The 23,665-nt window shown below is 41.8% G+C and overlaps 1 protein-coding gene and 1 long non-coding RNA gene across 3 annotated transcripts in view; one reads left to right on the top strand and one right to left on the bottom strand.

The window, feature by feature from the left end:
- The window catches only part of LOC136152853 (uncharacterized), a 52,857-nt gene extending 33,621 nt beyond the window's left edge, over positions 1-19,236 (top strand). For both annotated transcript variants that reach the window (XR_010660278.1, XR_010660277.1), the window contains exon 3: positions 13,287-19,236. This is a non-coding gene — a long non-coding RNA (uncharacterized lncRNA). The remainder of the gene's footprint in view (positions 1-13,286) is intronic.
- Positions 1,202-23,665, bottom strand: part of PPEF2 (protein phosphatase with EF-hand domain 2) — a 32,348-nt gene continuing 9,884 nt past the window's right edge. The window contains exons 7-16 of the mRNA XM_065914309.1: positions 22,683-22,849; positions 22,097-22,133; positions 21,865-22,014; positions 12,506-12,889; positions 11,116-11,301; positions 8,949-9,091; positions 6,462-6,568; positions 5,339-5,502; positions 4,509-4,596; positions 1,202-2,357 (exon numbers count right to left, since the gene is read on the bottom strand). Of these exons, the coding sequence (XP_065770381.1) occupies positions 2,038-2,357; positions 4,509-4,596; positions 5,339-5,502; positions 6,462-6,568; positions 8,949-9,091; positions 11,116-11,301; positions 12,506-12,889; positions 21,865-22,014; positions 22,097-22,133; positions 22,683-22,849 (1,746 nt within the window). The 3' untranslated portion in view covers positions 1,202-2,037. The remainder of the gene's footprint in view (positions 2,358-4,508; positions 4,597-5,338; positions 5,503-6,461; positions 6,569-8,948; positions 9,092-11,115; positions 11,302-12,505; positions 12,890-21,864; positions 22,015-22,096; positions 22,134-22,682; positions 22,850-23,665) is intronic.

The raw sequence follows: 23,665 nt of genomic DNA, 5'->3' as shown, positions 1-23,665 counted from the left end.
TTCCCACCAACAGTGGAGGAGGGTTCCCTTTTCTCTACACACTCTCTAGCATTTGTTATTTGTAGACTTCTTAATGATGGTCATTCTGACAGGTGTGAGGTGGTACCTTATTATAGTTTTGATTTGCATTTCTCTAATAATTAGCAATGTTGAGCATTTTTTCATGTGCCTATTGGCCATCTGTATGTCTTCTTTGGAAAAATGTCTATTTAGGTCTTCTGCCCATTTTTGATTGGGTTTGTTTTTTTGTTGTTGAGTTTTATGAGTTTGTATATTTTGGAAGTAAACCTTTGTGGTTCATATCATTTGCAGATTTTCCTCCCATTTTATACAGTGTCTTTTCATTTTGTTTATAGTTTCCTTTGCTGTACAAAAACTTGTAAGTTTGATTAGGTCCCATTTGTTTATTTTCATTTCTGTTGCCTTGAGAGAGTGATCTAAGAAAACACTGGTACAATTTATGTCAGAGAATGCTTATGATTGCTTCTAGGAGTTTTATGGTGTCATTTCTTAGGTTTAGGTCTTCAAGGCATTTTGAGTTTATTTTTGTGCATACTGTGAGGGTGTATTCAAGCTTCATTGATTTACATGCAACTCTCCAACTTTCCCAGCACCACTTATTGAAGAGATTGTCTTTTTCCCATTTTATATTCTTGCTCCTCTGTTGATGATTAATTGACCATAAGTGTGAGGGTTTATTTCTGGTCTCTATCCTCTTCCATTGATCTGTGTGTCTGTTTTTGTGCCAAATACACACTGTTTTGATTATGGTAGCTCTGTAGTATTGTCTGTAGTCTGGGAGAATTACACCTCTTGCTTTGTTCTTTTTCTTTAGGATTGCTTTAGCAATTTTGGGTCTTTCATGGGTCCATATAAATTTTTAGGATTATTTGTTCTAGTCCTGTGAGAAATGTTATGAATAATTTGATAGGGATCACATTAAATCTGTAGATTGCTTTGGGCAGTATTGCCATTTTAACACTATTAATTCTTCCAGTCCAAGAGCATGAGATATCTTTCCATGTCTTTGAATCAGCTTTAATTTTCTCTATTAATGTTGTAGTTCTCAGCATATAAATCTTTCACTGCCTTGGTCAGTTTTATTCCTAAATATTTTGGGGGGTTTTGGTATAAATTTTAAAGGTATTGTTTTTTCTTATATTCCCTTTTTGATATTTCATTGTTAAGTATAAAATGCAACTGATTTCTGTATGTTAATTTTGTATCCTGCTACCTCGCCAGATTCATTCATCAGTTCTAGTATTTGTGTGGAATCTTTAGGGTTTTCTCTATATAATAGCATGTTGTCTGCATATAATGACAGTTTTACCTCTCCCCTTCCAATTTGAATACCATTTATTTCTTTTTATTGTCTGATTGCTGTTGCTCGGACTTCCAATATGATGTTCAATAGAAGTGGTGAGAGTGGGCGCTATTGTCTTGTTCCAGATTTTAGTGGGAAGGCTTTCAGCTTTTCACTGTTGAGTGTTATATTGGCTATGGGTTTGTCATAAATAGCTTTTATTATGTTGAAATATGTTCCCCCAACCCAATCTGATAAGAGTTTTTATCATGAATGGATGTTGAATTGTGAAATGCTTTTCCTGCATCTTTTGAGATGATCATGTGGTTTTTGTCTTTTCTTTTGTTGATGTGGTGTTTCCCATTGATTTTGCTTATGTTGAACCATCCTTGTGAACTTGGGATGAATCCTACTTGGTCATGGTGTATGATCATTTTTATGTGTTGTTGTATTCAGTTTGATAATATTTTGTTGAAAAATTTTGCATTACAAATACAAATATCTATACTTATTAAAGATATTGGCCTGTAGTTTTCTTTTTTGGTGGTATCTGTCTGATTTTGGTATCAGGGTGATGGTGGTTTCATAGAATTATCTTTAGGAGTGTTCCCTCTTCAGTCTTTTGGAAAAGTTTGAGAAAGATTGGTAAAAGTTCTTTGGTAGAATTCGCCTGAATACACAGGTGATTCTGTTGCATATTGGTAGGCAAATTCTCAGCATAAAGTTCCATGAATTTATGGAGAATAAGGAAGACATTCCAGCAACGAGCTCGGCATTGCTTCTGAGGCACCTTGGGTGACGGGGACAGAGCTGGCCTTAGTGTGCACACTGTTGCTACTGGCTGTGACTTGTGGGCAATCTGAGACGTCACCCCCTGAGCAGGATTGCTCCACGAGGCGGAAGGCCTCCAGGAACTCATTGATGTCAATGTGGCCATCCTTGTTGAAGTCAATGCTCCGGGCGAGGTCACAGATGCAGTCGTCTGTGATGTCAATGTTCATATGAGAGCTGAATAGCTTCCAAGTATGCCTGAACTCGTCCAGTGAGATGGACCCTTACCAGAGAGAGCAAGTCACTTTAGTGAGTCAGTCTGGTTTTCAGTGCTCATTTCCTCTGATATTCTTTCAAGGACGCCTATTCTCTACTGTTACAACAAAGACACCCAAGGCCTGCCATCCACTTTAAACGATCCCAAGAGGATCGCACTAAACCACTTGATCATTGGTTCTCAGCTGGAAGCAATTTTGCTGCTCTCCTTATAGGGACGTTTGGAAATGTTTTGAGACACTTTTGATGGTCATGACTGGAGTGGGGGTAGGGTGTTACTGGTATCTAATAGGTAAAGGCCAGGGATGTTACTAAACATCCTAAAATGTACAGGGTGGGCCCCAAAACAAAGAATTACTCAAGCCCAAATGTAAGTAGTGCCATGCTGAGAAACCCTGCATCAAATCATCTCAAACATATGCTAATTTATTCTGCTTATAAAAAGCCTATGGATCTATACATCTAGGGTCAGTTAGTATTCTACTAGAGTTTCAAGACCATTCAACAGGGGAAAAATAATTTTTTCAACAGATTGTAGAGGACAATTGGATATCCACATGCAAACAATGAAGTGAGACCCCCACCTTGCACTACAAACAAAAATTAATTCAAATTGATCAAAGACCCCACTGTTAAAGCTAAAACTGTAAGATTCTTGGAGGAATACCTAGGTACAAATCTTTGTGACCTTCAGTTACATAACATTTTCTTAGATATGATACCAAAAAAATACAAATAGCAAAAGAAAAAGGATAAATTGGACTTTTAAAAAATTAAAACCTTTGTACACCAAAAGACACTACCAAAAAAGTGAGAAGATAACCCATAAAATCAGAGAAAATATTTGCAAATTTTATATCTGATAATGGGCTAATATCCAGAATATCTAAAGAAGTCTTACAACTCAACAGTAAAAAGATAACCCAATTAAAAAATGGTCAAAGGATTTGAACAGACATTTCTCCACAGAAGATATACAAATTTCCAATAAGCACATGAAAAAGTGTTCAACATTGTTAGTTATGAAGGAAATGCAAAGCAAAACCATAATGAGATATTTCACACCCAGTAGGATGGCTATGAAAAAAAATTTTTTAATGAAAAAAACAAGTGTTGGTGAGGATATAGAGAAATTAGAACCCTCATATGTTGTCAGTAGGAATGTAAAATGTATAGCCACTGTGGAAAAACAGTTTGGCAATTCCCCAAAAAGTTAAACACAGTTTTACCATATGGTCCAACAATTGCACTCCTGGGAATACATCCAAGAGAACTGAAAACATATGTTCACACACAAAGTTGTGTATGACTGTTCATGACAATATTATTCATAACAGCCAAAAAGTAGAAACAATCCAACTGTCTATCAGTAGATGAATGGATAAATAAAATGTGATATGTTCATACAGTGGAATATTATTCAGGTATAAAAAGAAAGAAACTGATACATGCTGCAGCATGGGTGACCCTTGAAAACATGCTAAGTGAAAGAAACTGGACACCAAAGGCCATGTGTCATGAGTCTATTTATATGGAATGTCCAGAATAGGCAAATGCATAGATAGAGAAAGGAAACTAATGATTTCCAGGGAGAAGGAATAGGGAATGGGGAGTGACTGTTAATGGGAATGGGTTTCTCTTTAGACTGATGATAGTTACATAAGCTTGTATATATACTAAAGAAGCACATTGTAAATGAGTAAATGATATGGTATGTGAATTATATCTCCAAAAAAGTAATAATATTTGAAAAGACCTTTGGAACAATGAGGAAATAGGGTGAGGGTATATAAGACCTCCTTGTACAGTTTTTTGTAAACTCCTTGTTAACCTGTAATTATTTAAAAATTTAAATAATACTTTAGGAGTGAGTGCCAAAGATTTTCTGTTTTAGACACTCTTCGTCCCTTTGTGGCAATCTCTGATAGACCTATAAAGGATATTACAGCTAATATAATTCTTCCTGTAAGATGGTCTCATTCAGTTTGTCTTCATTCTTTTTTTGCCTAACCCCTCATCTACAGGGACAGCTCATGTGGCTCAAATACTATTTAGTTTCTGTTTTTAGCACTGCCACTAAATTTACTCCAAACGATGCAAGGGTGGGGGTAAAATACTTGCTGTGTGTCAGAAGTAACAGGACCGTGTCTGCCTTTACCTGAGTGATCACTGTCTATGATCCTAAAAATGGTCTCCAGGTTGGATCGGTTTCGATACAGTGTTTCCAGCAAACTTGACTGTATGTTCTACAAGAAAAAAAAATCTCAATTTCCTTCTGTCTCTTATGTTTACATTTCTCTTAATACATAATTACCACACCATCAACCCTGACAACAAGACTCCTGAAAGAGCCTGAAGGTGTTTTATGATCCCTCCACCCTAACCCCCTCCGGCCTACAAAATAATCTGATGGTTTAAGAAGCACCTACCTATGATAAAAAAATGTAAAATTCACCATGATGGTGATGGTTTCACATAACTACAAATATACTAAAAGCCACTGAACTCTACACTTTAAATGGATGAACTGCATGATACATGAATTATATTGCAATAAAGCTTTTTTAAAAAAGTACATAACCCAAGGCCTCACATACATTACATGTAAGTTTTTTTTTAACATGTAAGTATTTACTAAACAAATAACTTCTTAAATGGGGGATAGACCTGGGTTTGAGTTCCAGTTCTATAAGTTAGAAACTCTGTTCAAAGTTATCCCAGGCAGATTATCTAACTCCAGTGTTCTCTTGGGTACGTTGGTGCTGATTATATATATATACCTCCTGGAAATGATTTTGAGAATAAACTGTGAGGCAACATATATAGGTCACTCAACACAAAGTCTGACACATAGGAACTCAACAGATGGTTGTTTCCATTCATCTTCCCTTTGGGGTTCTCAATATTTGGCTGTTACTGATTCAAAGTTCTCCATAAGGGGCTTCATTGTACATGATATGCTTTCATCAACCATTTTTACACCCTTACCTGTTGGCTCAGTTTTTCTTTGGCCAAGTTCTCCAGCCAGGACTTGTACGCCAGCTTGCTATCCGTCAAGCTGCTCACCAGCTGTGGCCTCAGCATCCGCCAGGGCAGTCCCAGGTGCAGCACAGACTCCACGGCTGCAGCCCAGTCGCTCAGGGTGATTAGACCTTAGGAAAGAGCTGACTGGTTGACTCATCACCTATAAATCTTCTATCCTGACATTCTTCTTACTATCTGTAGGTAACAGTAGTGATGAGTACTGTCACTGTTCTTGTTGGTTATGGAAGAGCTGGCTGGAAAGTAGGGTGGCCAGATAAAATACAGGGTGCCCAGTAGATCTGATTCTCAGACTACAGAATATAGGTATGTCCCATATATTGCATGGGATATACATATATTTAAAACCTATTTGTTGTCTATAATTCAAATGTAATTAGGTATTTTGTTTTCATTTGCCAAATCTATTTGGCAATACTCCTGGAAGTCACACAAGTCTTGTAAATAATATTATATACATATATATATATATATAAAATGTCATATATATACACATATACACTCACATACACATATATGTATGTATATGTAGCATTAGTTATTTCTATGTATATGAAAAGATAGTGCTATGATTTTAGTACTGTTACTGCTATTTTTTTTTTTTAACTGCTGTTTTTTGAACTGAGCTACATGTAGTCAGAGTCCATTAGACATTCCACTGAGTTGAGAAAAGACAAAATTTCCAGCTTGGGTAAATAGAACACAGAACAGGTGATCACACACTTATTGATGAGAAACCAAATTATTGGTCTTTTTGGTCTTGGATCCACCCTTGTATCCTGTCCCCCATTGCTTTTTGCCTAGTTCTGGCTTTCTCACCCTTCCCTTGACTCCATTTCTTTTCACCATCTTTGTTTATATTTAGCCAAGTTTACATTCTGTTAAAAGCTTAGAATCAAAAAATTTAGAAAAGATAGCTAGGATATCAAGTTGAATAAAATGGAGGAAGTAGTCAAAGAAGTCTTCTGGTCATTTAATCCTTAAGCCAATATTTATTTGCTAATTACTGTGAGACAGGGTTTTTGACCAATTTTCTTCCTCTGTGAATATTTTACTTGATTAGTCTTACCAGTTTCATCTTTATCACGCTTCTTAAATTCAGCAAGAATATCTGAGGAATGGGCAAATAACTTCTCCCGTAGGGCTCTCAGAGCTGACTCCTCCACTCTGCTAATCCTGGTACAAGGGATGACAGAGAACATGAAAAAAAAAAAAAGAATCACTATAGAAGAAATCAGTTCAGTCCCTCAATAGTGTCTGATTCTTTGTGACCCCGTGAACTGCAGCACGCCAGGCTTCCCTGTCCTTCACTATATCCTGGAGTTTGCTCAGACTCATGGCCATTGAGTTGGTGATGCCATCCAATTGTCCTGTCTCATTGAAGAAGCAGCCATTCTATAAATGGTGACCAGATAATCTATCTTTAGAAGTGCTAAAAAAAAAAAAAAAAACCCCAAAACATTTTAATCATGTTTGATGAAAGTCTTCCTTGAAGTTTAAGGTACTTCACATAATAGTCTCCATAGACCCTCAGAAAAGTGTGAGTTGCCTAAAAAATTCATCTCAAATTTCATGGGTATGTGAGTGTATGTACTTTATCTGGAGAATATTTTATCAGAGGCTAAAAAAAGTATGAGAGCCCCTAAAAGTTTAAGAGCATTTAAACTATTTCTGGTAGATCATACGCATTGATGGTTATCATTCAGGGATGGCATATAGCAATGACCTTGAAGGCTGTCTTGACACACAAGTCTCTCTGTTCCCTACGTCAAGCAGCACATACTGAGCTCTGCATGGATCATCTGATTAATCCTCCAACACCCACTGCAGTAGGTACAACTCTTCTGCCCAGTACAGTATAAGCAACTAGCCCAAAGTCACATAGCTAACAAGTAGGGGGGCAGGAATCAGTCTTGATAGGTGAACTCCAGGCTGGCTAAGCTATGAGGCATGGATTTAAACCAAAAGTAAATAGATGCTGGGGATTCCTTGGTAGTTCAGCAGCTAAGACTCTGAGCTTCCACAGCAGAGGGTGCAGTTTTGATCCCTGGTCCAGGAACTAAGATCCTGCATGCTACACAGCACAGCCAAAAAGTTAAAAAATTAAAAAAAAAAAAAAAAGGATTCCGAATGAGGGTTCCCCTAGGAAAAAAAATGTTATCTTGAGTTGGTGACCACGGAGACATATGGTTGGTCAAAGGCATTTCCTGCCTTACTTCTCAGTTCTACATTTGTGGTCCAGTGTTGAAATTGTTAGACAGGTGACTTCCATGTAAATTAGGGGATGTTGTACTTGCTTTAATACAATCAATGAATATTTTAAAAAGCTGAGTGTTCTTTAGCTATGGTATTAAAACACGGTATTTATGGAATTCCTCACAGTGACTACTTTTGCAGTAGCAACACCTACACCACTTGGAATCATGGTATTCCAGGTGCTGGGGTCCCAGTCCCTGGAGATTCTAATTATGGAAGGCTTGGGAGGAGGCTCCAATAGCTGACTTTTTTATCAAGCTCCAGAGACCATTCTGCTGCATAATGGGTTTGACTATCATTTAGTGAGCTAAGTTTTCACATCATACTTCTTTTTGAGTGATGCTGGCTCTGATTGTGTAAAACCTGAGTGTTTAATAACTCTTGAGTATTTAATAACTCAAGAGTGACTTAAAATAATGCCCTTTTATAGTACTCACACAAAGGGCAGATGCTAAATATTCTTGTGTTCTTTTTCCACTAGATTTATGCTGACTTTGATTTCTAACTTAGTTTGATAATTAAAGAAGCTGGTTCAGCAGCATTACAACTGTATCTTTCAGCAGCTTATACACTCCAGGGCCAGCTTCTCAGGGGACAGCAGCACTGTAGAGCCGTTATGTATGTGGGTTCTGAAATAAGATTGTCTGGGTCAAGGCTTACTTTCACCACTTACTGGCTGTGTGACCCAAGACCACTGATTTAACCTCTGTTCCTTAATGATCTCATCTATAAAACTGAAATTATAAGCTCACTGAGAAACAATATATAAGTTCTTTGTAATAACACTTAGTGTATATTCAATAGTAAGCTCTCAACAAATATTAGAACTCAGGATCATCTCAACAGAAGCCATTTAAATAATATTATATGCTCCCTTCCCAGGAAGAAAGAAGCATTGGTAACAAATGTGTGCAGATGAGAGTCCATCTCTGCCAAACCCCCAGACAGTGAAGGAAGGTTTGTCTGTGGTTGACTGGGTATCACAAACACTTTAAGAATGAAAGAAAAAGGAAGAGTGATCCTGGAATGATTTAGTGGCCTGTCATATGGGTTTCACCTATGACATACCCACTGAGAATAACTTCTGCAGGAAATAAACATGTCACTTCCATTAATGATGGGTAGGCAGAGGGTAATGGAGGAAAAGAAGAGCCCCTGTTTTAAAGTCTCTTCTAGGTCCTAGTGCTGACATAGCTAAATTTTGACTTAGCATCTGGATAAATTTAACAACATTTGCGCTTCACAGTTTCCACAAACACTGTAATTCTCTTTCTGAAAATCACTCATTGACAAGTCTTGCCTTTGCCTCATGGTAAGCGTGTGGGTTGCCTTGTTGGCTTGAAACTGCATGATGTGTGGGGTCAAGTCTGGCCCCAGTTTGACATAGGCTCCTCTGTTGCTGCCAACTTCGTAGTAGTTGGAGGCAGAAAAGATGGTTAACACCTAAATCAAAACAGAAGAGAGATGGGCATTCAGGTTCACTGAAGAACAGTTCATCCTCAATCCCATAGTGCCCAACCCAATTTTGGGGGTGGCTGTTCCTTCTTTTCCTTCTTGATTTCATCTATGTTGTTGTTGTTGTCGAGTTGCTAAGTCATGTCTGACTCTTTTGTGATTTTATGGACTGCAGCCGCCAGGCTCCTCCGTCCATGGGATTTCCCATGCAAGAATACTAGAGTGAGTTGCTGTTTCCTTCTCCAGGGGATCTTCACAACCCAGGAATCAAACCCGGGTCTCTTGCATTGGCAGGCAGATTCTTTACCACTGAGCCACCAGGGAAGCCCAGTTTATTTATGTTAAATCACTAATGCTAGCAGGGCAGGAGTTGTGACTCAAGTAATAAAGACTTGAATTCTGACAGGACATCCACAACATGTTCTCTTCACATTTTTATCTCAGTAAAAAATAGCAGCGGTCATAGATAATGCTTTATTTGGTCTGATTCAGAGGCCCAATAAACTGGGATGGCCATTACAGCTAGTAGGCATATCAGCTATTATCACTGGTGTTAAGCCTCAGAGCAGAGTTTACTGTGGAGTGCTGAGCCTCCTGAGATGCCCTGTGAAAAAAAGTTTCTGTTATTGATACACTGGGAAATGCTGGACACTGTATCTCTTCTTCGGGATTCACAGTGAATATAGGAAATTAAAGGCTCTGAAAAGTTCTGCAATATAGAAATGTATACAACTATTTAGCTTAGATCAAATAATGAATCCTCTGAGAAGAATTATACTTCGTGTACTCTTGCTTTATGTCTCACTTTTAATTGAACATTAAGGGAATGTAGTATTTTATTTTATTTTTTTTCCATTTATTTTTATTAGTTGGAGGCTAATTACTTTACAATATTGTAGTGGTTTTTGTCACACATTGACATGAATCAGCCATGGATTTACATGTATTCCCCATCCCAATCCCCCCTCCCACCTCCCTCTCCACCCGATTCCTCTGGGAGAATGTAGTATTTTAATCATAGCTCTGCCAATATGTTTATCTAGAGGCCTGTTGCCATTTTTGTCTTTGAAATTTTTTTCGCCAAGAAAGGCAAGATTGCATTTTTTTTCCTTCCAGATTGAGTTGGTGTAGTGTATTCTTGGTTATCAAAATACTCATAGCTTTGGGACTTTGAAATGGTAAATATTTATTATGTGTGAAACAGCAGGATATATAATTGTATGATCTTAATCATTAAAATAGATGCTTAGTTGTGAAAATACACAAATGAGACCTAGAAGGACATGTCACACGGTAAACTGCTTGTGATTATGAATGACTTTGTTTTTTGCTTCTTGTATTTTTTGGTTTCTTATTATGCACATGATAACTTTTAAGAAATAAATGTTATTTTAAAAACCTTAAAAAAAAAGAAATGTATACAGCTGTTTAACATTCCTGTTAAACACCGTTTACATTAGTTGACCTCAAGCTTTGTTTTCTGCATGGAAACATGTAATTCTCCTTCAGGGTTAGTATTCCTGGGAATAGTCTTATTTTAGTGGCATTAGACCAGCAAACATTGAAGGATTTGGAGATGCCCAGAGATTTAGCCAGGATGTTAATTATGCTCCCGAGAAGACAAACAATCCTGAATTCCTGCCTGGGGTGCAGTGCAGAGATCCTGTGACCCTGTCGTGTGACTGGAGACCTGTGACAGTGGGCAGTGTGACAAAGAATAGCGAGATGGCTGGGGAAAATACCCGGCCATATTTCCATCCATGAAATGGGGCTATATCTGCTCTTTACTTTCCTCTCAGGGTATGTACTGATAAGTGGCGGCCTCAGTCAAATTTTGAGTTTTAAAGAGGCTACAAATGCCAAGGATAAATGACAGTAAAGGGCCTTGTTGCTTTGAGCAAGTGGGTAACAAATACCAGGCTCAGCTGTTTGTGAGAAGCCAGGGCCTTAGCTCATCCATGCCCTGGAGGGGGAACAGGACCACTCCTGTGCTATAGCAGACGCCTACCCACCTTGCGACCATGGCAAAATTCATAGCCTTCAGGTTTGCACTCGTGTGAGCGGATCAGGAGCTGCAGGTTGTACTTCTGTAGCAACCGCTCTGTCACATTCGGCCCAAAATAACAGCCGCCTCCTCGAACAGTGTTGGCCCTGCAGCCCTCCTGAGCCATGGGGTCACTCCACAGTATATCCACCACCTGGAGAGAAAAAAAGGTATGTTTTGCAAAAGGAGAGACTTGCATTTTAAAGTTTTATTTCTAAGTGGATGTTGAGGTCCCGATTGATAACTCAGTGTCACCCAAACTGACCATCTTTTTCTTGGAGGTTTCTAGCCTCAGAATCACCTGCGGTTCCTCCTCTTTCTCACCACCCTCCATCCAGTCAACCAGCAAGTTCTGCTAATTTTAACTCTTAAGTAATTCTGGATTCTCTCCTTTTCTTTTCTTTATTCAAGGAAGCATAAGAAGCTGCCATTTTTGTAGGTCAAAAGTGGTTGAACAAAACGAGTTCAAGTATTCCTATTAACTCTACCACAACAGATCACCAGCAGCAGCATCTCCCACCTAGATCAGTTTCCCTGCCACAGTCTTGCCCTGGTGAAATAGCCCCCATTTGGCTGCCAGAGTCATCTGTTTTGGCAAGCACTGTGCATTCCTCCTTAGGATCCATTCTCCTCCCTCTTCCTTGCTGACAGAACTCTTAGACTGGGGTATTTGGCATGGCACTGTGCCTGGCTAAATACGTGCTTTTCCACTCCCCCTTGCCGCTTGGGCTGGCCATGGGATGCAGTTCTGAAGATTCTGGAAAAGGCTCTAGTTGCCTGCAAACAGTAGACAGAAGCTGCTGATATGACACTTCTGGCCTTGAGCTGCAGCAGCCATCTCATACATATGTCAGCTATGCATAATACAGCATCCCATAAATTGTGGCTCACCTTCTCCCCCCAGTGATGCCGAGTCACTAAACCAAGCTTACTCAGACAATAGAGCCCATCTCTGGCCCATCTCCCATCTTTATCAAACTCCAGACTACAGGCGTCACTAGGCAAATACCGGGCTTCCCAGGTGGTAAAGATACCCACCTGCCAATACAGGAGACCCAAGAGACAAGGGTATGATCCCTGGGTCGGGAAGATCCCCTGGAGGAGGGCATGGCAACCCACTCCAGTATTCTTGCCTGGAGAACCCCATAGACGGAGGAGCCTGGCGAGCTACATACAGTCCAGTCCGCAGGGTCGCAAAGAATCAGACACGACTGAAGCGACTTAGCACACAAGCAAATACCAGTTTGGGTGCTGTGACCTCAGGGAGAGAGAAAGAAAGACGGCAAGAGCCAGGAGGAGATTTGCTGGGTTTTGTGAAATCCTTACTTTTTGCACAGAGCGGTGCGGGCCACACCCACCTGCCTCCACTCCTCCGGTGTGGGTTCCGGCTGCTCCTCAGCATCTGAGTCCACGTCTGACTCCGAGGTCGAGTGCTCCTCCTTCTCCTTGATCGCCGGGAAGCCCGCTTGCTGCCGGCACCTCTCCAGCTCCAGGTCCACGGAGTGCCGCACCCGGCGGGAGAGCTCCTTGGGGTCCAGGGGGACGCCGCAGGGGACGCTGGAGGAGCGCCCGGCCCTGGGGGCCTTGTGGGTGCTGGGGCGGAGGGGCGAGGAGGGCAGAGAGCGGCTTTGGGGCAGAAACCACGGGGAGGGTCTCTCGGCAGAACCCATCTGGTTGGCTTTTCCCTTCTCCTCCGCCTGTTTCTTATTCTTTCTCGTTTTGTACCTCATGGTGGAGACAATCTAAAAGTGGTCAGAAAAGATACAGATGCTTCAATGAAACATCTTTGACAGCAGCGCTTCGGCATCAAGTCAGTTGGGCCCCGTGGACTGTCCCGACGGTGACAAGGTCAGCACAGAACTGAGGCTAAGCCTTTCCAAGCTTTTATCGCAATTTGATATTGCTGCCATTCAAACACGTGATCAGTGCACTTATACTTTTGGTTTGCATTTCATTTTTCTAGTAATTCACGTTTATCCTATCTTACAACAGTACTGGTCTGTGACAAGTTAAAAATTTATGATACCTGGCCCTCCACCACAAATAATTGGAGAAATGCTAACCTGTTTCTAGGAACCTAGTGATTTTTAGACAGCACCTCTCTGAAGGCGAGCCCTTATTGATTCTCTTGTTCCACAGATGCGAACACAAGGGGAGGAAATGCAGTCTTCACTGAGGATGGCTGGAATGGGAAAAACCTGACACCTGCTATAACTGGCCATTCACAGGAAGCGCCTGCGGAGGAAGGACCCGGGAGGGAACGGGAGCACCCCACTTCAACCTGGACCTAATTGGGAAGATGCTCTTCTTGCCAAAGGGACCGGGTGTGGTCCCTCTCCCTCCCTCAGAGTCATCATGGTACTGGGACCAAGCTGACAAGCAGGAGGAATTCTGATCATGAGAAAGAGTTGGTTCAGGCCATGGAGCAGACCTGGGGCATCCAGCCAAAGGCAAGAGCGGCCATTCCCAGCATGTCCGAGTGCCACAGCATCCACAGGGACATCAAGGGACATCTGGTTCACAAAGGAAACTCTTCAGGTGTGCAATCAAGGAGCAAGAACTTTCTTCAAATAGATCTAAGGACTGCAGTACAAGAAAGCCATGTCCCGGTGTGGACGGACTGCAGGCAGGAACAAAGAGAGGCACTTGATGTGGCTCGGCAGTACCCAGCTGACATTTGAAAGAGGGATCCCGATGGAAGAGACGAGAACAGAGGTCATTCTGTAACACTGGACAAGGGTTAATTACTTCCTAGGCAGTTCCCGCCCTGGGCGAAGAGAGTGCAAGTCCACAGTGTGAAAGGACTCCCAACCACCTCCTCCCCTCCCTGCTGCCCCTCACAGTCAGGGCCAGTCCACCAGTCCCGCCTCTTCCGGTCCTCAGGTAACTAATAAGGATGGTATCTGCTTCAAGAGGTGTCCCTGACTTTTATTCTTAAGGATAATAGTGTTAATGTGTATCAAGCCTCTTCCAAATAGGTGCTATCCAGGGCCCTTTTGTGAATGCACTGATTAGCCTGAACACCTCTTTGCAATAGCATTCTCACTTAATAGTGTGCGGGCTCACTCAGTCATGTCCAACTCTGTGATCCCAGAGTCTGCAGCCCACCAGGCTCCTCTGTGGGATTCTCCAGGCAAGAATACCCTAGTGGGCTGCCATTTCTTTCTCTAGGGGATCTTCCTGACCCAGGGATTCCACCCGAGTCTCTCGCGTGTCCTGCATTGGCAGGCGGGTTCTTTACCACTGTGCCACGTGGGAAGCCCTCACTTAGAGTACAAGTAAGAACCCAAGGCACAGGGATACTAAGACTGCACTGGGATGGAATCTGGATAGCTGACTCTAGACCCCCTGCTTTCTCTAAGTTTCCAAAACGGTGGGGAAGCGTTAGTGAAATCCATTTCACCTGTAACCTACCTTCACTGATCAAGGCTGTTGTAATTGTCACTACGGAAGACATGCATGTCCTCCAAGAAGCACATGGCCTAAGTAAGATGTTTGCCTGAGTTGTTTTTTGGGAACTTGGAATCGGCTGTGTCTAGTTCCTGCTGCGGAGAAGGCAATGGCAACCCACTCCAGTACTCTTGCCTGGAAAATCCCATGGATGGAGGAGCCTGCTAAGGCTGCAGTCCATGGGGTGGCGAAGTGTTGGATGTGACTGAGCGACTTCACTTTCACTTTTCCTTTCATGCATTGGAGAAGGAAATGGCAACCCACTCCAGTGTTCTTGCCTGAAGAATCCCAGGGACGGGGGAGCCTGGTGGACTGACGTCTATGGGGTCGCACAGAGTCGGACACGACTGAAGTGACTTAGCAGCAGCAGCAGTTCCAGCTGAGCTGATTAAGCCTGGACGGGACCACTGACCCTTCAACCAGGCATGCTCGAGGGTCCCAGCAGTGCCCTTTCGAAGGCGCAGAGCCTGTAGCCTGGTTACGCCTGCTCAGAGCCACGCTTACCGCAGCGTTTCCTTATCTTCTCCCTCTGACTCCTCTCACAGCTCAGATGCCCTGCTTCTTTCTCCCATAAATACTCTGAACCCCTGCCTTCAGGGAAGAGGGTTCAAGATTTGTTCTTCAGCCTCCACATTTGGCTGTCTTGTGAATAAATGCTCTCTTTGCTGTAAACTTTGGCATCTCAGCATTTTGGCTGCAAAGCTAGGGCAGAGGGAACCTGGTTCTGTAACAAATACGGCACACCAGCCAGGAGATAAATCCAGACGGACCTGCTGCCCATGGTTGGTCAGCCTGTTGCTGGTATTAAAAGCCTGTGGGTGAGTCCAAACAGCCCCCTTGTGTCTGTTCCAGGGAGGATTCCCTGGGTTTCCTGGCAAGGCACAGCCAACATTCAGTGCTTAGTTTTGTAGCAAGGAGGTGATTTAGGGGACCTGGGGTTGGAAGACGTCTTGGGGGTGAGAAGACGTCTTTTGGATGAGACGTCTTTGAACCCTGTTCAAGAAATTCACTTGAACCTAGACTGATTGGCAGTTCTGACCTCCATACCTGAGTTAGAAGCCCGGAGCCCATCTGGGCTTTGGTTTCATTTTGGTCTTATCCATGTCCATCTGTATCTGATTAAGTTAATGACTGGCAATTGGGGATTCAACTTATTGGTGACAGTAACAGGGGCGCTTGGAAAATTTTCTTTGCTGCAACCACCTAGAAGTTTAGTCCATTCAAAAGGGGAAAAAATTGATTCAATTCCCCCTGGAAACCCTGGAACATGATTTACTACATCCCTGATGTCACCTGATAATACTTCAGTTTTACTGTCTGGACACCAGGCACAGATGAATATCAATTTATGCACACCTTAAGGGATATTAATCAAACTGTAGAAGATATTCATCTAGGAGTCCCTAACTCATACACTCTGCTTACTACTTTTCCTGGAGATTTGTGTTGGCTTACTGCATTAGACTTGGATTCCCTTTTTTTGTATACCCATGAGTTTTGAATCCTAAGAATCTTTAGATTTGAATAGTAAGATCTAGATACAGAAGTTCAGCAAGAATACTGCTGCATAGTAGTCCCTCAGGAATTTTAAAATACTCCCACGATATTTGGAGAAATCCTGGCAAAAGATTTGACGGACCCTCAGCTAATCGAGGCAGCCTTGATCCAGCTTGTGGATGATATTCTGATTGCTAGTAAGACAAAGGGCACCTCAGACCAGAACACAGTTTTGACCTTGAACTTTTTGGTTGAACGAGGCTATAAGGTGTTCAAGAAAAAGTCATACTTTTCTGCCCTCTGCTAAATATTTGGGTTCTGAACTCTCACGGGTACAAACTTGCTCTTTGACAGAGGAAGCTCTAGCCGGGATTGCCATTCTTATACCAAGAGAACCGCAGGGGGACTTCCCTGACTGTCAAGTGTTTGAAACTCCGATTTTCCACTATAGGTGGCGTGAGTTCAATCCCCGGTGGGGGAATTAAGGTCCCACATGCCATGCAGCACAGTCAATACATAAATAAATAAATAAACTTCAGGGATTCCTAGGGATGGCCAGGTTCTGCCTCATCTGGATCCCCAGTTTTGGACTCACTGCAAAACCCTTTTAGGAAGCTCTTTTAAAGGAGGTTTCCCTGGTGGCTCAGATGGTAAAGAATCTGCCTGCAATCCAGGAGACCCAGGTTCAACCCCTTTGTCGGGAAGATCTCCTGGAGAAGGGAATGGCAACCCACTCCAGAAATCTTGCCTGGAGAATCCCATGGACAGAGGAGCCTGGTGGGCTATAGTCCATGGGGTCACAAAGAGTTGGACATGACTGAGTGACTAACACTTTCACTCTAAAGGAGGAGACATGAATCTCTAGACTCAACTAGGGAAATGCGATAGTGCATTCCAGGTTATCAAAGAAAAAACTAACAGACCTGGCTTTAGGTCCTCCAGATATCAGAAAGCCCTTTGACTTATTTGTTCATGAGAGACAAGGAATCAGCCTTGGAGTCCTGACTTGGAACCTGGGTAGCATAAGGAGCCTGCTGAGTATTTCTTAAAGCAATTAGATACAGTTACTAAGGGATGGCCAATTTGTCTTTGGGCTGTAGCAGTGACCTGTGATCTTTTACCAGAAGCAGAGAAATTTATATTAGGACAACCTGCCACAGTGCATACCCCTCACTGTTTATTTCTCCTCCTAGAACAGAGGGGGAGGATATTGGTTAACTTCAGGAAGATGTGCAAAGTATCAGGCTATATTATTGGATAATCCTAACGTTACTCTGAAAGCAGCCTCCATCTTGCACCCTGCCACTCTGCTCCCAAATAATACTGAAGAGCTTATGCATGATTGTATTCAGATAATTGAACCAGTCTATTCCAGCCATCCTGACCTGATGGAACAGCCACTGGAGAACCCAGACCTTGAGATGTTCACAGATGGAGTCAGCTTTATGAACCAGGAAGAATGCAAAGCTGGGTATGTGGTGGTAACTCACCAAAATACCCTGGAAGCAGAAGCCCTTCCCCCAGGAATCTCTGCACAAAAGGGAGAACTAACAGCCCTGATGAGAGCCCTCCATTTATGTAAGGATAAGAGAGTAACTGTTTTCACTGATTCTAAAGTATGCTTTCTTGGTGGTTCATGCTTATAGGGCCATTTGGAGAGAGGACTGTTAATTGCAGGGAATAAGGAACTTAACCCTGCTGAAGAAATTTTAACCTTATTAGAAACTGTCATGGAGCCAAAAGAATGAATGTCCACTATTCAGGACATCAGAAAGCAGACTGTGTGACTGCTGGAAGGAATATCAAACAGCAAAGCCAGCAGAAAGGAACACCTAGGTCCCCAGAGTTGGCTCTGGTCGCCGATGTAGATCAGGTAAGATGCTATCTATTTTCCTGAAGATTTAAGGCCAATGAATGGGGATCTGATTGGAGTCCTGGTCATTCTCAGGATGCTGACTCTAGGAAGGCTGGGTTTACAATGGATATAGTAAGGTCCTTGTACCTGAACACCTTACAGAAGGTGTAACATGATGTACACCCGTGTACCCACTGTGGGAGAGACAGCACCCTCTAGTGGATTCGCTAACTTAATACAGGCCCAAACATGCAAAGGACAATTCAAAAGCTGATACAGAAATGCATGGTGTGTGCTAAAAATATTCCTAAAACTGGGACACTGCCTTTAATCAAAGGAGTTCAGACCCCAGGTGCTGGACTGGGAGAAGATTAGTGACTTCACTGTGATGCCACTGGTTAGACAGAAGAATTTCCTTGCTGGCCTGAAGAAGCATGAGGTTGTTAAAGCTCTCCTAAAAGAAATAATTCCTAGGTTTGGGTTACTTAGGTCCATTTTGAGTGACAATAAAGGGGCCTTTATAGCAAGAATATCTCAAGAAGAAAAAGCTTTAAACCTTCTTTGGAAATTGCATGCTTCTTGACAACTCCAATCTATTGGCAAAACGGAAGAGGAATCACAGTCTTAAAAAGACTATGGCTAAAATTTGTCAGGAGATTACTTTAACCTGCGATAAAGCCTCACTGGTTGCCCTACTTCCAGTTGAAGGTAGCCCTTAGAAGTGAGATTGCCGGGAGAAATATCAATAACCTCAGATATGCAGATGGCACCACCCGTATGCCAGAAAGTGAAGAACTAAAGCCTCTTGATGAAAGTGAAAGAGGAGAGCAAAAAAGTTGGCTTAAAGCTCAACATTCAGAAAACTAAGATCATGGCATCTGGTCCCATCACTTCATGGCAAACAGATGGGGAAACAGTGGAAACAGTGGCTGACTGTATTTTTCTGGGCTCCAAAATCATTGCAGATGGTGCTTGAGGCCATGAAATTAAAAGACGCTTACTCCTTGGAAGGAAAGTTATGACCAACCTAGACAGCATATTAAAAACCAGAGACATTACTTTGTCAACAAAGGTCTGACTAGTCAAGGCTATGGTTTTTCCAGTGGTCATGTATGGATGTGAGAGTTGGACTATAAAGAAAGCTGAGTGCTGAAGAATTGATGCTTTTGAACTGTAGTGTTGGAGAAGACTCTTGAGAGTCCCTTGGACTTCAAGGAGATCCAATAAGTCCATCCTAAAGGAGATCAGTCCTGGGTGTTCATTGGAAGGATTGATGTTGAAGCTGAAACTCCAATACTTTGGCCACCTGATGCGAAGAGCTGACTCATTGGAAAAGACCCTGATGCTGGGAGGGACTGGGGGCAGGAGGAGAAGGTGACGACAGAGGATGGGATGATTGGATGGCATCACCAACTCAATGGACATGGGTTTGGGTAGACTCTGGGAGTTGGTGATGGACAGGGAGGCCTGGCGTGCTGCGGTTCGTGGGGTTGCAAAGAGTCAGACACGACTGAGTGACTGAACTGAGCTGAACTTAGAAGTGAAAGTTGCTCAATCATGTCTGACTCTTTGCGACCCCCATGGATTATACAGTCCATGGAATTCTCCAGGCCAGAATACTGGAGTGGGTAGCCCGTTCCCTTCTCCAGGGAATCTTCCCAACCCAGGGCTTGAACCCAGGTCTCCCACATTGCAGGCGGATTCTTTACCAGCTGAACCACGAGAGAAGCCCAGGCCTTAGATGCAGGCGCCAGTTGAGCAACTATGAGATGTTGTTCTAGAGACCCTACCTTTGTTTCAGAAATAGTTTGCGATCCAGAAGGAATTCAATTAAGGAACATAGATACTGTCAGGTATGTAGAATCAGTGTAAGCTACTCTCACTGATCTACGTACGTTTATTTCTAGCAGATTAGTGTTTCCTACAGATGTTCACTTGTGCCACTGCTGTCCTGGAGACTGGATCCTGTGGGAATCTTGAGAGAATAAACATCCAGAAGACCAGCCCAAGTGCTGTCCCTGATTGCTCATGTGGATCTCATAAAATGCTATACAAAGTATTTTCCTGAAGACTTAAGGCCAATGAATGGGGATCAGATTGGAGTCCTAACCATTCTCAGAATGCTGACTCTAGGAAGTGTGGGTCTGTAATGGTCCTTGTACCTGAACAATTTACGGAAGGTGTTATTATGTTTAGCACATACCATGCATTTCTGTGGTATCACCTTGCAGGACTGGACCTTATGAGGTGATACTCATAACCCATTTCCCTGGTGAAGTTGAAGGGAATTAAGCCATGGATCTATCACACTGGAGTTAAGATGGTCCCACAGAGATCAAAGGAGCCACCACATCCTGCCTACAGGAATGCACTACGTTCTGACCAATGGGATGAGAGCGGAAGAGATGTTTGCAACTTCTTCACTATGTCTTTAAAGGGTAGGGTATTCTTCGTCCCTTCATTCCTCTACTGTATTGCTTGGAATGCTGGTGTGCTGGCAAGCTATCTTGAGCTATGCACATGAGGGCATGGGGATGACACTCTAAGGATGGCAGAGTTAACAAGACATAAGAAGCCTTGGCGCCTGGACAACCTAGTACACAACGCTGCCATGCCAGCCAAGAAGTGCTTGTTTCTAGATTCTGACTCAGGTCTGTCTGATTTTAAGGCCACACTCTTTCATTTATGTCTCATAACAGAAGGAGAAGAGAGCAACAGAGGATGAGATGGTTGGATGGTATCACCGACTCATGGACATGAATTTGGGCAAACTCTGGGAAATGGGGAGGGACAGAGAGGCCTGGTGTGGTGCAGTTCATGGGGTTGCAAAGAGCCGGACACCACTTGGCAACTGAACAACAGCATAGCCTTCTACAGTAAGTCTCTGTATATATGAACCTCCAGGTTGCAAACTTTCAAAGACGTGCGTGCCAGCCCGTGTATGCCAGCTGTGATACTGTACTACTGTACTTTTCAAGGCACTGTCCTTAAGATTTAAAGTGCTTTTTGTGTCTGTTTTTTACGTATCTATTATTTGTGTGAAAAGTACTATAAACCTATCACAGTATAGCACTACATAGCTGATTATGTGGGAACCTAGGCTAACTTGGGATTCACGAACAAACTGGACTCATGAATGTGTTCTTGCAACCAAATTCGTTCGTATGTACAGGACTTACTGTACCTCAGTTAGAGTTGCCCAAAGTAGACTGGCTTATGTGGAATGAGTTCTTTGTATTTGGAACTGCTCACGGATGTCATAGCAGGGATTCATTCCTGGGTAGATAGGCAGCTGGAGGAGAGAGGCTATAATATACAATTCAAGGGTAAGAGTCTATGATTAAAAGAAAACAGAATCTTTGCTTCTTTTCTTGGCTGCACTGCACAGCTTGCAGGGTCTCAATTCCTGCAGTTAAACTCAACAACCATGCTTTAAGCGCTTACTGTATGCAAAGAAAGTGATTTCAGAAATACAAAATAACCAGAGATGGTATTAATACTTGTCCTAGAGGAACTTAACAAAAACAAGCAGGAGGAGGGGGCGTGTAAGAAACAGAATATCTTATACCCCAATAGTTTCTATTTTTTCTGTTTCATTTTGGAAGTGGAAAATTAGAAAGCAAAGGTTCTAGGGAGTTCCCTGGCAGGTCCAGTGGTTAAGACCCGAGGCTTTCAACAGATGGCACTAGCTGCCATTCCCCACCATCATCCATAGCAAATGTTAATGGATCACAGTACACCTGCTCCAGCAGTGGATTCCCAATCCACTGTTCAAAGATTTAATGGATTCTCTTAACAGCCCTTATTAGTCAGCTGGAGTCAGCATGGAGTCAAGATGACATCTGTTTTACATTCGTTGGCAGTGACGCCTGGCATTATACAGAAATCTACATTATTTTAGTGCTCAGTCAGTACCTTGTGCCTGTCTAGTTTAGCCAAGAGCTCCAAGTCAGTCCTGTCTGACACTCCACCATGAAGAATCAGGACCTTCTCATCAACCACAGTGGCCAGTGGAAGCCAGCAGAACACATCTTGCAGTAGTTTTAGTATTTTCTTGCCGTGGATCTGAAAACATGATACTAAGTTTTAAATAATTTACTTGATTTATCTGCACTGAGAAAAACTTATGCTTTTAAGAGCTGCATACCTTATATTTATGCATCACTTCCTTGGTAAAACCATATCTAGAGTTAGAAGCAGAAACAGATATTAAATTTAGTGATATTAAGTATGGCACAATTGCATTTTTATCAAAATGCATGTTGTATATATATACCTATGGCTGACTCATGTTGATGTATAGCAGGAACCAACAAAACATAGTAAAGCAATTATCTTCCAATCAAAAATAAATTAAAAATCTATATATGTAGAAAAAACATTGCAAAATAATTGCCAACTGTTTAAAATTATATTATCTGTGGGTAGAAATATGGGATACTTTAATTTTCTTTTGCTTATCTATATTTTGTACTTTTTCTATAGTGAACCCTTACTGTTTGTATGATTAAAGTGTTTGGTCATGTGAAAACAAATGTAATAGTTTTATTAGAATAGTAGGATAATGTGTAAACTTTTAAGAATATCTTTTAAAATGGTATATATTGTGTATTCCACTTTATAAACTTGAAGACTGCTTTGAAAATGCATCTAACAAATAAGACGCTCTGGAAAAATAACTTCACAGCTGCAACCAGTAAAGACCGAATCCCCCAGCATGTTTTGGTCTGTACCGTAAGTTCACCATATGGTCCTCATGGTTTCCTCGGTTAAGATGGAACTCTTTTGGGTAAACCAACATGAAGGCAAAGAGAATCATTAGGATCTCGACTGAATCCTTCCCTCGGTCCACAAAGTCGCCATTGAACACATAGGCCCGCTCTGGTGATGGGAGGCCGTTCTTCCCAACGAGGAGTCAAGTCCAAGAAGAAACAGCGAGAGGAAGGAAATAGGAAATCGGGTCAAGCCATTGTGCCTCTGACAGTCACATCAGGCCTGAAAGCCAGTGCTGTGCTGTCTGGCTCTTTTGCAAACGGGAAATGTCAGTAAAAGATGGAAATATTGGAAATACTTTCTGTTGGTCTCATATTTCCTTTCTAGCCAGGCTGAGGTTATGACATGCTCACCAAAATAAATGTGTTCATTATCCAAACGCACAGTGTTGCCAGGTGGTTTGTGCCAAGGGCACTGAACTTGTAATTCCAAGGCTCGTTTTAAGTTCTGGCCACTCTGTCTCTAACTGGCAATAATAATACTAGCTGCCATACATTTCTCAGGATTTAACAAGACAATACATCAGAAAATGCTTTGTGTTAATTACATTAGTGGAATATTTATCACTATGCAGAGCATTTGGTAACTAAAAATAGGTATGAAAATAGATTTTAGTTGCTTTGGTAATAAATAATTTTCTCTATTTAGTACTTGATTTTCTTTTTTTCAAATAATGATTTTATTAACCATAGATTTTCTCTTTTTTAAACAGTCTACAATGGGGAACACATGTAAATCCATGGCTGATTCATGTCAATGTATGGCAAAACCCACAACAATATTGTAAAGTAATTAGCCTCTAACTAATAAAAATAAATGAAAAAAAAGAAAATAAATAAACAGTCTACAAAAATACACTACAATATAATGCAATAATCATTTTTACATTCTGCATTTGCTACATAGTAGCAAATATTACTCTAAAATATTTTAAAATACAAGT

This window comes from Muntiacus reevesi, chromosome 22, assembly GCF_963930625.1.
Source record: "Muntiacus reevesi chromosome 22, mMunRee1.1, whole genome shotgun sequence".
Classification (NCBI taxonomy): domain Eukaryota; kingdom Metazoa; phylum Chordata; class Mammalia; order Artiodactyla; family Cervidae; genus Muntiacus; species Muntiacus reevesi.
The sequence above is the reverse complement of the archived record's forward strand: the minus strand, read 5'-3'. Positions and strand labels throughout refer to the sequence as shown.